General features: G+C 32.3%; 1 protein-coding gene across 2 annotated transcripts in view; it reads right to left on the bottom strand.

The window, feature by feature from the left end:
• The window catches only part of LOC139528118 (transient receptor potential cation channel subfamily M member 8-like), a 57310-nt gene that overhangs the window by 11269 nt on the left and 29990 nt on the right, over positions 1 to 16051 (bottom strand). For both annotated transcript variants that reach the window (XM_071323946.1, XM_071323947.1), the window contains exons 13-23: positions 15284 to 15414; positions 14276 to 14538; positions 12983 to 13126; positions 12133 to 12274; positions 11489 to 11566; positions 10744 to 10884; positions 9411 to 9542; positions 7912 to 8157; positions 6391 to 6565; positions 4891 to 5104; positions 157 to 332 (exon numbers count right to left, since the gene is read on the bottom strand). In XM_071323946.1, coding sequence (XP_071180047.1) covers positions 157 to 332; positions 4891 to 5104; positions 6391 to 6565; positions 7912 to 8157; positions 9411 to 9542; positions 10744 to 10884; positions 11489 to 11566; positions 12133 to 12274; positions 12983 to 13126; positions 14276 to 14538; positions 15284 to 15414 — 1842 coding nt within the window. The remainder of the gene's footprint in view (positions 1 to 156; positions 333 to 4890; positions 5105 to 6390; positions 6566 to 7911; positions 8158 to 9410; positions 9543 to 10743; positions 10885 to 11488; positions 11567 to 12132; positions 12275 to 12982; positions 13127 to 14275; positions 14539 to 15283; positions 15415 to 16051) is intronic.

Here is a 16051-nt window from a genome sequence, read left to right as displayed (position 1 = left end):
AGAACTCTGTCTACGATTTTTAATTCTTAGCGTTGTGTTTGAGTCTTAATATTTGGACCTGTAAAACATAAGAAACGAAAATGGGACAGACTGAAGATGATCAATAAAATTTTTTTTCTGCACCTGCATTCTATTATTAACTATCAGTATGAATACCTTTCGCTTTCCTGCAGCAGGAATGTCTGAAGATCCATTTGATGATCAGATAGATGTGGATAAAAATACTGAGTGGTGGTACTAGGGCAGCTTTTGTATCAAATTCCATCACTAGTAAATACATTTGATACTTCCAAATTCTGTTAGAATTAACCTCAACTTCTTGGAAAACATTACTGAAAGATAATAAATTAAAAATCTTAAAACTCGATCATAACATCTGGTACTTCTTAATTCTGTACGATTGAATATTGTAAAATCTTATATTGTCATGGGTACCAGATTTTGTGGATTGACGAAAAATTGTATTTTCATAGATATTTAATATTGAAGTTTAACTGAAGACTGCCTTCATAAAATTGATAATGAAAATGTTGAATTCATATCAAAATGTATATCTGGCTCCAATAAGATACGTTTATTTCGTTCAGGCTGTGTGAGAATTAACCTCTTCTTCATGGAAAACAGAAATGAACAGCTCTAAGAACAATAAAAAATGTGTTTCCGTCTCTTGGAATACGTAACCAAAAGGTAAACTGCCATATAAAAGTGTCTGGATTCACTGAGGGGGGACATGATGCTTCAGACTATATTAGAAACAACATTGTTTCAGACCATGATTTTGTGGACCTTATTGAGGTCGTCAGTCCATGTGAGCTTATAAACAGAGACGGATGTCAAGATACAAAGAAAATCGCATAAGAACACATATATAACAGGTCGAGAACTCTAGATTTTCTGACGTCAGAATATATTTGCATAGTAATTTCCAAAACACAAGGCCAATATGGCCTTGAAAAACTGACCAATCGACTCAATGAACTACAATGCATTGTAGGCTACTACGAGTAAACTACTACTTAAAACACGTGGAATTATTGGGAAAACAGTCAATTAATATATTGTCTGGGACTCTCATTACCAAAGTTTTTATTCTGCAAATATATTTAATGTAAAATATATAACGTAATCTTCAATTTGCATGCTCAGATTAAAAAAATATTGTTTATTGGCTTCAAGATTCGACTTTCTTTTTCGCCTTGCAAAAGTAGTTGAACCGGTTTTGTGCATTGTTATAAATTGAACCTGCATTAATTTCACGACATGACACAGTGAAATATCCAATGAAGTGACCACTGTCCAGTAAGAAAATCATTTGAGCTCTTTTAAACCTGTATAATGTCATTGCAAAATCATTTTGCCTAGAAAAACACGAAACTGTCATTGAAACACTTCTTTCTGTACTGAATATGTATTTTTTTTTATCAGGACCTGAACTAATAGTAAGAACATCATAATATTCAGTATGCTAAAAAGAAGTGTTATGAAAGCGGCAGGGGCGGGTCCAGCCATTTAAAAAAGGGGGTCCTAACCCTGGACTAAAGGGGAGGGGTTCCAACTACATGTGTCCATCCAAATGCACTGATCGTCCAAAAAAGGGGGTCCATCCCCCGGAACCCCCGCCCCCTGGATCCGCCACTGAGCGAGTACGGTATATAGCTCAATACATTTTTATAGTTTAAATTCATTCATCGATAATATCCGTTTGTTGCTAATTTTATCACAAAATATACCTCAGTGGTTTTTTTATCGTTCGGCTGCTGTCCTGTTGACATATGTAAAATATCTCCAATATTAAAAGTCTCTGGATCATAGTGGGTGTCATATTTACCTATTATTTTTTTTCTAAAACGTGCTTTGTATATAGAAATAAGAAGATGAGGTATGAGTGCCAAATGAGACATCTTTCCAACAAAGACATAATTTAGTAAAGTAAGCAGTCATAGGTCCAATGCTGAAAAGTAAGCTTTTAATGACCCAAAAATTACTTGTGTAAAAAACAATCCAAACAAAAAAACAAAACAAAAAAACCCGGCCCAATTAAATATATAAAAGGACAAGAAATCTATCCCATCAAAAAAAATTGTATTGTATAGGAGCCTTTATTTCAGTGGTTGTCGTTTGTTTATGTGTTACATATTTGTTTTTCGTTCATTTTTTTTATATAATTAAGGCCGTTAGTTTTCTCGTTTGAATTGTTGTACATTGTCATATCAGGGACTTTTATAGCTGGCTATGCGGTATGGGCTATGCTCATTGTTGAAGGCCGAACGGTGATCTATAAATGTTAATTTCTGTGTCATTTTGGTCTCTTGTGGACAGCTGTCTAATTGGCAATCATACCATATCTTCTTTTTTTATTATAGATCCAACGCTGCAATCTTCACAAAACATATCAAATTTTCCACCTTGTCGCACATACATAATTGATAAAATCATTACAGCTTATTTCTTAAGTAGTTGAACCGGTTTTGTGCATTGTTATAAATTGAACCTGCATTAATTTCACGACATGACACAGTGAAATATCCAATGAAGTGACCACTGTCCAGTAAGAAAATCATTTGAGCTCTTTAAAACCTGTATAATGTCATTGCAAAATCATTTTGCCTAGAAAAACACGAAACTTTCATTGAAACACTTCTTTCTGTACTGAATGTGTATTTTTTTTATCAGGACCTGAACTAATAATAAGAACATCATAATATTCAGTATGCTAAAAAGAAGTGTTATGAAAGCGGCAGGGGCGGGTCCAGCTATTTTAAAAAGGGGGTCCTAACCCTGGACTAAAGGGGAGGGGTTCCAACTACATGTCTCCATCCAAATGCACTGATCGTCCAAAAAAGGGGGTCCATCCCCCGGAACCCCCGCCCCCTGGATCCGCCAATGAGCGAGTACGGTATATAGCTCAATACATGTTTTATAGTTTAAATTCATTCATCGATAATATCCGTTTGTTGCTAATTTTATCACAAAATATACCTCAGTGGTTTTTTTATCGTTCGGCTGCTGTCCTGTTGACATATGTAAAATATCTCCAATACTAGTATTAAAAGTCTCTGGATCATAGTGGGTGCCATATTACCTATTATTTTTTTTCTAAAACGTGCTTTGTATATAGAAATAAGAAGATGAGGTATGAGTGCCAAATGAGACATCTTTCCAACAAAGACATAATTTAGTAAAGTAAGCAGTCATATGTCCAATGCTGAAAAGTAAGCTATTAATGACCCAAAAATTACTTGTGTAAAAAACAATCCAAACAAAAAAAACAAAAAAAAAACCCGGCCCAATTAAATATATAAAAGGACAAGAAATCTATCCCATCAAAAATAAATATATTGTATAGGAGCCTTTATTTCAGTGGTTGTCGTTTGTTTATGTGTTACATATTTGTTTTTCGTTCATTTTTTTTATATAATTAAGGCCGTTAGTTTTCTCGTTTGAATTGTTTTACATTGTCATATCAGGGACTATTATAGCTGGCTATGCGGTATGGGCTTTGCTCATTGTTGAAGGCCGAACGGTGATCTATAAATGTTAATTTCTGTGTCATTTTGGTCTCTTGTGGACAGCTGTCTAATTGGCAATCATACCATATCTTCTTTTTTATTATAGATCCAACGCTGCGATTTTCACAAAACATATCAAATTTTCCACCTTGTCGCACATACATAATTGATAAAATCATTACAGCTTATTTCTTATGCATGTGGAGCAAAACTTTGCTTAGCTTGCTTGCTTGTTTGTATATTGTACAAAATATAAAATATACAAGTTAAACTATGCCTATATATATATATATATATATATATATATATATATATATATATATTGTTTAAAGATGTCAATCTTATTTTCAAAGCTTGTATAAACAACTATACAAACAAAGCAAGCAAGCCAACCAAAGTTTTACTTTGCAGGTTTAAGAAATCAGCTGTAATGATTTTATTCAGTTTGGCAAATGTCCGAGCCCGTTAAAAAACGAACAAACTGAAACTACAGTTGCTGACTTCACTACCTTCAAAAAAAGGGAACAGTTTGGAAGTCCCATATACTGAAATGTGACCAAAAAAAATACTTATAAATTGTGTTAACACTGCCATGTATGTAAATATTTCTTCGCCTTTTTTACGAACACAAAATTCAAGAATTCCACATTTGCCTTTAATTATCTATACGAACATTGCTGTACTCTTGAATATCAGCACCGGCTGTTATCGACGGCTTACTTTACACCATTAAGTTTGTTTCATGGGTAATTGTGTTTTTTCGCTGTTGTTTCGTTGCTTCTGGTGGACAAATACATGAAATCTCTGTGCCATCATCAAACATGTTAATGGCTATGTATCGGGTAATTCAAACCCTTTTTTTCTTCACATAGAAACAACTCTTCGTTAATCTGAGCATGGAAGTAATACTTTATATCACGAACTATAAATGAGGATACACAAAATGAAAAACTAAGCGAAATTGTGAATCCCGCATTGCACGAAAAAATGTGTTGTATTTTAGTAAATAACACGTGTTCTTGGTTGATTGTAAACAAGTAGTAGTCCATCATGCATTGTGACTCATTTAGTGGATTGGTCAAAAACCTAGGTAAAAATAAATTGCGTCACAGGTAAATAAACAATTACATGTGCGAGAACATAGGTATGCTAATTTATGCATTTCCATATAAGGTAGTGGTCCAGACCTGTATAAGAGAAGGGTTGTGTGCGTTATACAAACAGTCTTACCTGTAAATATAAAATGATACTAAAAAAATGAACTAATTCCAATCATACCATATCTTCTTTATATATTAAGAATGTTTGTGCACTATCAAATAGTATGAATATATCGATGTGAAAGACATTTTCCTTAAAATTACTGAAACAAACGTTATACCTGAAAATGGCTATCAGCAAGTTAAGCAAAAGTACATTTCCAATCATCAAATAGGCTGCTAAGAATACAGGAACTAGCCAGTGTTTTTTTCTACAGTACGTTTCATCAGGAACACCAGCAGTGATATTAATCGGATCAGTATAATCATCCATGTCAGCCATGCCAGTCGAATTGGTCATATTATAAACGACTTGTATAATACAATTTTCGTCTTCTACAAATTAAATATATAAACAATAAATTTGTATGACTTTCAAAGAACATTTTCGTTGTCTTTAATATTGGTGAGTTTACTTTAAATTTTTCGAAAAACTAAGGATTTTCTTATCCCAGGAATAGATTACCTTTAGCCGTATTTGGCACAACTTTTTGGGATTTTGGATCCACAATGTAGACGAAACGCGCGTCTGGCGTGTTAAATTATAAGCCTGGTACCTTTAAGAACTATTTACTGTCTGGTGAAAAGGTCTGCATATGATATTTCCAGGCAGAGTTTCATTGGTTTTTGTCATGATGTGGCTATAATTTTGGCATTCTAACAAGAACTTCTTGCTGTTTCTACTCAAGAACATAAACAAAGGTTTGAATTAACAGATTAGTCGAATGATCTCATCCGGTCATTTCATCTTACACTTAAGGATTGTAGACTGTACAATATTTTCTGGTACAAAATGTTATTAAAGTCACAGCAGTCTGGTGTGCAGCACTTTTCAACAGTATCATACATATGTAGCATGAATGGAATTTCTTTATATCACCTTTCAAATAGCGTTTATGTGCAATTTTGATAGGTTAAATTTTACATTTTGTTAAAGGTTCTCACTTTTACTTATGGCAGAGGGAATCGTGGAATTTTTATACAAAAGATTGGAGGCACTTTGGTTTAATTTACTTTGTTTTAGTATCTTAAAAAGTTCTGTACTACTAAAACTTAACATTGACGAATGGCCAATAAATATGAGGCGAAGGACAGCTGATAACTGCCACACAGAAATGTCCAAATTAAAATCATTCCATCAAAAACATCTAGTTGACCTACTGCTAACAGTATTTTAAAAACAGAAATAATTATATAACTGTAATCTTAATGACTTATCCATGAAATGAGGCTGAAGTCAGTTGAACGATGACGGGCATGTAGAAGAAACTCATTTACCAAATATAGGTACCTTCTACTCATATTAAATGAGTAATCCACAATTAAAGCAAAACCTATTTTTTTCAAGCAATTTTTAAGCAATTGCTGAGCCATCAACGCACGTTGACCATATTACAGATAGAAACTTAGAAACAAACGGCATCTATGTACAAAGTATGTAGCATTCAGGTCTTCATGATTTTGAATTATAAAGCTTAATACAAATAGTTTACAACGCCGCTGCTTGCTGTTCATAATGTTCTGCATTTTGCAGTCAGAACAAAGACACATATTGAAAGAGAGAGCTCCTCTATGTTCTGATAAAATATCTATCTACAGTATGATCACACACAATAAACTACCTTCTATTTCGTCTAAGAACAGCTCTCCGTAAAACTGCCAGTATGGGAAGTAAATGACATCTGTAAGTATCCTCCAATCAGATTGTCTCTGACGAAACATTAATCCTTGACTCACTACTCCATAAGCTACCAAGAATATAGTCAACACTAAAATAAACATCACTAATTCCAAAATCTGAAAAATAAGATAAAAGAAATGTACTACTCTGATTTTCTATAACTTGAAAATATAATTTTATAACGATAAATCTTAGAGTACTAAATTCAACGGGTTTTTTTTTACAAACATGCTCATCCTAATATTTCAAGCCTGCTATACCGATCATGGTTGACTTTTATGAGGAAGGTCTTTAATATCAAAACCTTAATGCAGTCATCACATTACAAAAACCAGTTGAAGTTAGATGAAGCCTGTCAGACAGATATGTTCCATACAATCCTTCCATACATTAACTTAGTCACTTAAACATAATGTTGACATTGTACACCTTTACATCATTTTATGATATTATCCCATACATATAAGAATCTGAGAAACAAACCTTATCACCAAACACTCAAATATTGACAAGTGAAGCAAGAAAATGTTAACATAAAATCATTTTTTATTCCCAATATAGTTGACCTTTTATAAATGTTTCTTACAAATGGACAAAAAATTACTAATTGACCAATAAACCATGAACGTGAACAGGAATCTGATAAATGAACACATCACTAAACATGCTTAAATTAAATGATTGTACCACCTGAAATAATTAGCCAAATTATCAAACAATTTATACAGCAGTCACCGGTAAATAAGCATCCCTATATCTTGCATTTTGTTTCATTTGTCTCGGATAAAATCAAAGATACATATTTAATAAAATTGAGACAACAACCCGACCATAGAAAAAACAACAGCAGAAGGTCACTAACAGGTCTTCAATGTAGCGAGACATTCCCGCACCCGGAGGCGTCCTTCAGCTTGCCCGTAAACAAATATATACTAGTTCAGTGATAATGAACGCCATACTAATTTCCGAATTGTACACAAAAAACTAAAATTAAAAAAATACAAGACTAACAAAGGCCAGAGGCTCCTGACTTGGGACAGGCGCAAAAATGTTAAAACCAGTTATGTGACTGTACTATGAATTTTAAATGTAACTTATTTTTAATTAAGTAATTTTCTTTGAACTCCTTATTATTTCGTGTGATACAAATTATCGTGGATGTCATGGGCATCGGAAAGTCAACACAAATGTATATTTCAACAGTACATATTTTCTATAGCCTGTTATGATGCATTGTGTAAAAACCACACAATGAGATACATATCCATGAAAATTCCATGTTTCCTTTATCTAGAAAAAAATGTATCCCACGAAAACAAATGAATCACATAGTGAATTGGTTTAATAGTCAACACAGTCGGTAGATGTTTTAGTTTTTTGATAACTTATTTTTGTTGTTTTGTTTGTCACAAAAAGTTTGAATGGACTTGTTTTCAGTTTAGTTTGGGGTCTATCAACATACCATTTTTTTAATCATCACCATTTTAGGTCCTAGTCTACTATTCACAGTATAAACCTCCAATACTCTTATGTAAAATACAACAGCATTGACACAAAATATGGACTTTGCCTCGTCGGCATAAGTTCCTTTTAAATGACACATAAATGCTATTATAGCTAATACACAGTTTCCAATGTCTAGAAACTTTAGCAGTCCAAACCAGTCTCTGATGGTACACTTTAGTGTAGGGGATGGAAATGCCAGACACTAAAACAAACAAAATTTATTTGATTAATATGATGTATAAAATATTAACTAGTTTTATCGGGTAGCGTAGTACCTGCCATTCTTTATACTAATTTAATAAAAATTTGTAACTTATTGAAGTATTTTTTTTTACATTACCAAATATCATATCATTTTAATGGACATGTCTGAAGAAAATTTCCTTTAAATGGTAGAAAATGCATTGTTGCATCCTCTATAATTTATCACCAACAAACTGTTATAATTTGTTTTCTACTTTGTACTTTGAATCGGGATTTACAATGAGGAACGATGCCTGATCTGAAATAATTGTCGACAATCAAATTCTTTCTTCAAATTAGTTAACACACACTTACCATTTCTTAGTAAGTATGTGTACTTGAGTATTTCTTAGTCAACTTTGCAATTAGTTGAGATTTTACTGTGGATTCATTATTAATTGTTTGATACCAATTTTCGTGGGTTCCGTTGGTACATGTGAACCACGAATTCAATTGTTCAGCGAATGACAAATTTTCTATATTTCACATTACTATAAGACATGTCACGGTACTTTTCTATCCCAAATTCATGTATTTGGTTTTGATGTTATATTGGTTATTCTCATCAGGTTTTGTCTAATGCTTAGTCCGTTGCTGTGTGTATTACATTTTAATGTTGTGTCGTTGTTCTCCTCTTATATTTACTGCGTTTTCCTCAGTTTTAGTTTTTTAACCCGATTTTGTTTTTTGTCCATAGATTTACGATTTTTGAACAGCGGCATACTACTGTTGCCTTTATTTCGATTTGTTTCGTATGCATACATTGGCAAAACCACGGACTCAAATACCCACGAAAACGCTAGTATTCCTCGATCCACGAAAATTGATACCCATGAAAATAAAGTAATCAACAATACTTGACATAATTGACATATATAATAAAAAAAAAACAGTTGTATGCCCATTAGTCAGCACTTCGGTGTTAACATGAACATCAATTATATGCTAATTTTTATAAATTTCCTGTTACAAAACTCTGAATTTTTCGAAAAACTAAGGATTTTCTTATCCCAGGATAAGATTACCTTAGCGGTATTTGGCACAACCTTTTGGCATTTTGGGTCCTCAATGCTCTTCAACTTTGTACTTGTTTGGCTTTAAAACTATTTTGATCTGAGCGTCACTGATGAGTCTTATGTAGACGAAACGCGCGTCTGGTGTATAAAATTATAATCCTGGTACCTTTGATAACTATTATGCAGAGTGACTTACTGTGTATGCATTGTCTATAATAAATGTAGATATCCAAACAATACACACAACTTCTATAGGTGTAACATGAGCTAACCGGAACTCCACTAATACAAAATATGTAAATAGCCCCAGAAACACCAAATACATCAACTGAAAAACAAATACAAAATACATGTATTTATATTACAATACAAACATCAAAACATTACATGAAAAATAATTTGCAAAACATATTAACAGATTCAGACACATCAAATACATATCTAAAACTGAAAAACCAAAAAAACATTTTTCGTTCTTGTATAATTCACGGGTTTTTTTTAGACGTTGTTTGGTTTTTTGGGGTTTTCTTTCAAATAGTTGTTTTCTTCATTAATGTTTATTCAAGAAGGGTTTTTTCCAATCTGTTTAAAAAATTATTTTTTTAAATAACCTTTTAAACTAATTTTTAAAAAGTACAGGTGTAACATCCAGCATTGATGATCTTTATTAAGGCAAGTAATTATTAAATGGGGATTTGCAGCAATCAATTAATATATTTTACCCAAAGCATGTAATTGATAGGGGTATGCGTATTATAAACAATCGCAGCCGGTTTTGTTTTAATACAGTTTTTCTTTTAGTTATTGTTTATTCAAGATGTTTTATTTTCTAATCTATTTAAAATTTAATTTAAAAAAACAACGTTTTTTACTCATTTTTAAAAATGAACAGGTGTGACATCCTGCATTGGTATGCTGAATAAGGTAATTTATAATTTAGTGTGAGTTTGTAGCGATTAATAATGCATGCCATCTTTTGACAGGTGCTAAGTTTGAATAAAATTGAGAATGGAAATGGGGAATATGTCAAAGAGAAAACAACCCACCCATAGAACAGACAATGAATGACTGAATGAATGAATGACTTGATTCTCAGTGTTTTAGTTTTAAGATAGGCTCAAACCATTTCAAGAACACTCGTTCAAGTGTATCAGGTTTTTCATAATCCAAAAGTTCAGCCTCATAAAAGAAGAATAGGGATAAAAGCATTATAAACAGATGTTCATTAAATTTTATATTAAGTATGAAAAAAAATTACCAACATTTTTTACATGTCTGGCAAAAGTCTATTTAACAAATAAGTATTTATCAATGTTCTGTTTGAATAATTTAACCAGAGGTTTTATCTTAACTTGGTCTATGGGCATAAATAGACTCGCCCAAACATTGTAAATGAGAACATAAATCCAAACCAGCACGACAGACACTGGCATAGCGAGCAAGTTGAGATTTATAAACACTGTTTGACAAGATTTGGCAGCATATTAAGAACATTATGGGTTTTTTTTACAATTGATACATAAACTTACAGAGTGGTACGTAAACTTTGCTATTGGTGAAGTAAGAAACGTCAGAAACTTATGAGTAGGTGACATCCTGTTGTCTCCAAGTTTGTCTATATCCAGGAATGGCGTTGCTGCCAGGAAGGGGAACAAACTCACTAGAAATACCTGTATAAAAAATTAGTACACATGTAAAACCTAAAAGCCCCCAAATATTTCTTAAGCATAGAGAGATACAGAAAATGTAGAATTATTTGTGGGTTTTCTTTTTCTGACATTTTAATGAATTCATTTTTAGCACTAGTACTCTATTACTGCACCAATCATATGACGTTTGTGCCTTTTGCATTACTATAAATTCATTTTATTAAAAAAAAAAAAAATTTGCAAAAAATGTAAAAATATCGTTACATGTATCTGATTTGTAATTATAAAACTTCGTATTGTGTTTTAGTAGTGATTTTCTTTCATTAACTTTTTGTAAAGACTGTTATTAAATTTCATTTTTATGCCAAGAATTCGCACATACTAATTATCTGAATAGTCAATTTATACCAAACTAGTCACTTGGCACATATTTAACATGATCGAGAAATAAGAGGTCAAATCCGAGTACGAATCCTCATGATCATAATAGTAATGCAGCACTGAAGTGATCCAACCTTTGCTGTTTAAAAGGTTGTGTATCTTATTTTTCAATACAGTGTATTAAGGATTTGTTTTTCCAAAATATGTTTTTTCTGTTAGTCAATTTTGAAATGTCTTGGCTTACCTTTTGCCAGGATGATCCTATTCCTCTCTTCCATGTTGCACTAATAGAATTTTGACATACAACTGATGCCAAAAAGGTCTGAAAAAAATATGAGGCATGAGAATATTTATCATGTGGTGTCAATAGCTTTTACGATGTAACTTATCAATACCAAATTAATGGTTTAAAAAAAAACATTGAAAGGATAGTGTCTGGAAAAGAAGGTAACAAATTACAGTCATGGCTCTATGCTTGTACATTCTATCATTCCGTTATTGTGCTATTGTAAATTTGTATAGTTTTATCATTCATTGTTGATAATTTGATTTTAGATGCAATATGTGTAGCAGGATTTGATTAACTTTCCGAATCACCTGAGATCCACCTTTTGATTTTATGGGTTTGTTTATTTCATTTCTTAGATTTAAATGTGTTAGTGGTACGCTTGATTCTTGGTCATTCTGTTCTCATGATATACTTTTTAATGGAATAGCCAAGATCATTTTATAGACAGGGGTTTATTTTTGTTGGAATTTTTTTCGACTTTTGAGTTTTGATATCTTTTTGGTATAGTTTGCCTTACTTTAATTGATGTAATGTTTACATTGTTTGCAACCTTGCAGAATGCATTGTATACAAGCTAACTACATGATTATTTCTCTTACCTGATTATCAGAAGATGCAGCCATCTGCATACTTGTCATATTACTCCACGTAGGGGATCTCCTCTCAGCAATCATCATGGCTTTGGTAGGATCTCTAGAATGACATTCGTCTAGTACGACTGATGCTAATTCGTCAAACTCTCTGTTGAAAAATAAAAGGATGGATTCACAAGTGATACAGCTAACATAACATGGCAATAATTAATGGATAAGTATGTTTGCTGTGAAAAAGATACATTTTTGGGGAAATTCATTAGATGAACACCATGTTCAAAACATCAAGAGACGAATCAATGTCATCCAGAATCTGAGCAGACATTTTTCAGAAATCAAGAAATCAAGAAAAGGTGCGTCTTAATTCTAGAAATAAAATACGTCCCTAAAAATATGGCACTTATTTCTAAGACCATCTATGAACTATTATTCCTACTACTGAAACATTCCTGTAATACAGAACATACAAATAAACGGACTCAACAGGCTTCAAACAGACAAAATCACAAACTAAAAAACTTAACACATGCACTTACTATGTGGTAATCAGGTTTAAAATGATTAAATTTTCATGAAATAAGTTGTTGTTTTGTTTATAATTCAGAAAATGTAAAAAAACGGAAAAATCACTAATCGTTTATAAATGTAGCTTTGTGGATGCTGTTACAGAATAGTTAATAATGGACAGACACTATCGAAAACAAATTAAACAAATTAATAATAGAGAATAAGGAGGTGCTAAAATATTCAGAGCGAAATATAATGGAACAAATAGATAATGATGTTAATAAAAACAAAGGACCCCTATCATATCTTATTGGATAAAGCACATAAGACTTTATCTCCATCTACTTACTCTTTATATGCTAAGACTTTATTTTTGACAGACAATTCATTTCTGTGGATAAATTTGGCTAAGGAGAAATGTATTCTGGAAGCAGCTACTGTACTTGTCACTGGTTCACCTCCCATCTTTAAGGCAAAGTTGGCCATCTGCTGTCTGAAAATCGTGAATCCATGTAAATTGTTAGATATTCACTTCACCACAAAACATAGATTTACCTTTTTTACATGTGTACGTTGCTATTAATCATATTACATGTTTTTGGAAGGAAAAGACACCTTGTGTTATTAGAATCATCCATTGTCAAATATTTTATGAGTTTTTAGGACGAGGCATCTAATAGAACAGTGGTATGATCTTAATAATACTAATAATTGCGTTGTGGCATCTTTCATATCAATCTTACATTCATCATAAGTATATTCCCTTTGTCTGACTGAAACATGAACAATAATATTTGTTCGAGGTCAATACATCCTTTTCGAGAGGTTGTGACCAACAATCTTTATATTTCAATACCTAACTCTTTATGTGCTTGTAAAACTCATGGATCAACGTTTAATTTGCACTTATTATCATCGCTTCCTACACACCATTTGAACGTGAAAATGTTTGCGCATTTCACCTGTTGGTCAAATATTGTAAACGCAGAAATTACTGTAATATCTGTATTGATACCAAACAGACGCGACAGTTTTGTTTCATAAAAGCTTACAATCATATATTCATCATTAATTTTCCTATGATACAAATTATGTTATCGCTTTAATTACATTTTGACTATTGTCAGTGGTCAGCGTTTACCACCAATAAATACACCCTATTTTAATCCTTTCTAAGTTTATAGTAACGCGAAAATAACCCCTTCACAACAGTATCCAAGAATACAGTGATTGATCCACCTTAGTATGAAGCACACTAAGATTAGAAAGTGTTTATATGGATTATTAAGTAGTAGTGCTGACCAGATAAGCAATTGTTTGTATGGATATTTAAGGTGTCCTGTTTGACTGTATACACATCTATTAAGACTTACCTAAGTAGTAGTGATGACCATATGAACAATTGTTTAGATGGATATTTAAAGTGTTCTATTTGACGGTTATACACATCTATTAAAACTTACCGAAGTAGTAGTGCTGACCATATGAGCAATTGTTTGTATGGATATTTAAAGTGTCCTGTTTGATGGTATACACATCTATTAAGACTAACCTAAGTAGTAGTGCTGACCATATGAACAATTTTTTGTATGGATATTTAAAGTGTTCTATTTGACGGTTCTACACATCTATTAAAACTTACCTAAGTAGTAGTGCTGACCATATGAGCAATTGTTTGTATGGATATTTAAAGTGTTTAGGTTCATTCTTATTTCTTTCATTATCAATATCAATATCATTATCATCATTATCTTCTTCTTCTTCCATGTCATAATCAAACTTGTCCATTAACGATACCACAATGGCTGACAATTTATACATGTTCATTTCTTTATGCTCGCCCATGCCAAGTTTAATCATTAACTTTTTTAAAGGCATATTATTTATATCTATTTCGTTCAATGCCTAAAAATGATAAATAACAAATTTATCTTTAACATACATTACTAGACAACTTTTAAAAGAAAACTATTCGAATAGAACCATATAACACTAATTGGTCATTTGATTAGAATATCTTGAATTATTGCCCTGCAATTTTAAGACACATTTAATGCCAGTTATCTACTGTCCGCAATTTACTGACAGAAACATCGACGAGGTTGTCTGACAGATAAAAAAAAAGTGCTTATATTTACTACCTAATTAAAATATTTACCGGATTTGTTATTACATAAGCAACTCGACGGGTGCTACATGTGGAGCAGGATCTGCTTACCCTTCCGGAGCGCACCTGAGATCACCCCAAGGTTTTGGTTGGATTCGTGTTGCTTATTCTTTAGTTTTCAATGTTGTGTCATGTGTACAATTGTTTGTCTGTTTGTTGTTTTCATTTTAGCCATGGCGTTGTCAGTTTATTTTCGATTTATGACCATGACTCTCCCTCTGATATCTTTCGTCTCTTTTTTACAACTCATTACATTAAGGCTGTTGACAATATATGAAGTTATCAAGTTTAGTAATACATGAGAAAACTTATATTGGTGAACTATATAATCACATACCAATATATCAATCACAAAGCAAAAAGGCGCATTCCAAACAAAGTATTCTATAGATATTTGTTTCAAAGATCATGTAAATGTACTTTTCATATACAACTTTTCTGTTAGTTAATTAAAGTCATTTTATTATCAGAATAAAATATTACCAAGTCATAAAGTTTTAACAATCTTTTGTTGGTGAGAAATTCTTTCATCACGACTCCTTGGTTCAGAATTATCTGTACAAATTTTACATTATCACTTATTATGGCTGTCTCCATCGTCTCATCAAAACTTCCTATAAAATAGTGACATAAAATGTAACAATGTATGGAATAACCGTTTCAAAGATGATATCGGATATGCTCCTTATGTCGTAACTGTGAAATAAAATGTAAAAACGTATGGAATAACTATTTCGAAGATGATATCGGATACGCTCCTTATGTCGGAATCACAATCCCATTCCCTATTCACGAATGTGACCTACTGAATAAGACTATTTACCGGGTTTGTCATAAAATGTGCAACACGACGAGTGATACATGTGGAGCAAGGTCTGCTTACCCTTTCGGAGCACCTGAGATGATTCCAGTGTTTAGTTGGGTTCGTATTGCTTAGTCTTTAATTTACTATGTTGTGTCGTGTGTTCTATTATTTGTCGGTTTGCCTTTTCTTTTCTAGCCATGGCCTTGTCATTTAATTTTCGATCTATGAGTTTGACTGTCCCTTATGTATCTTTCGCCCCTTTTTGACATTAAAACATCATCAAAACTATATACACATTGTGATACTAACCTTAGTGAGTCATTCAAAGGTACAAAAATCAAAAATAGACAAAAGGTCTAAAAGATGTGCGTAGTTTTGGTTGCAGACTTGTGATCAATGAAAAGTAAAAAAAACAAAATTACCGAACTCCAAGAAAAATCCAATAA

Source organism: Mytilus edulis, chromosome 6 (assembly GCF_963676685.1).
Source record: "Mytilus edulis chromosome 6, xbMytEdul2.2, whole genome shotgun sequence".
Lineage (NCBI taxonomy): Eukaryota > Metazoa > Mollusca > Bivalvia > Mytilida > Mytilidae > Mytilus > Mytilus edulis.
This window is presented reverse-complemented; position numbering and strand designations above follow the sequence as displayed.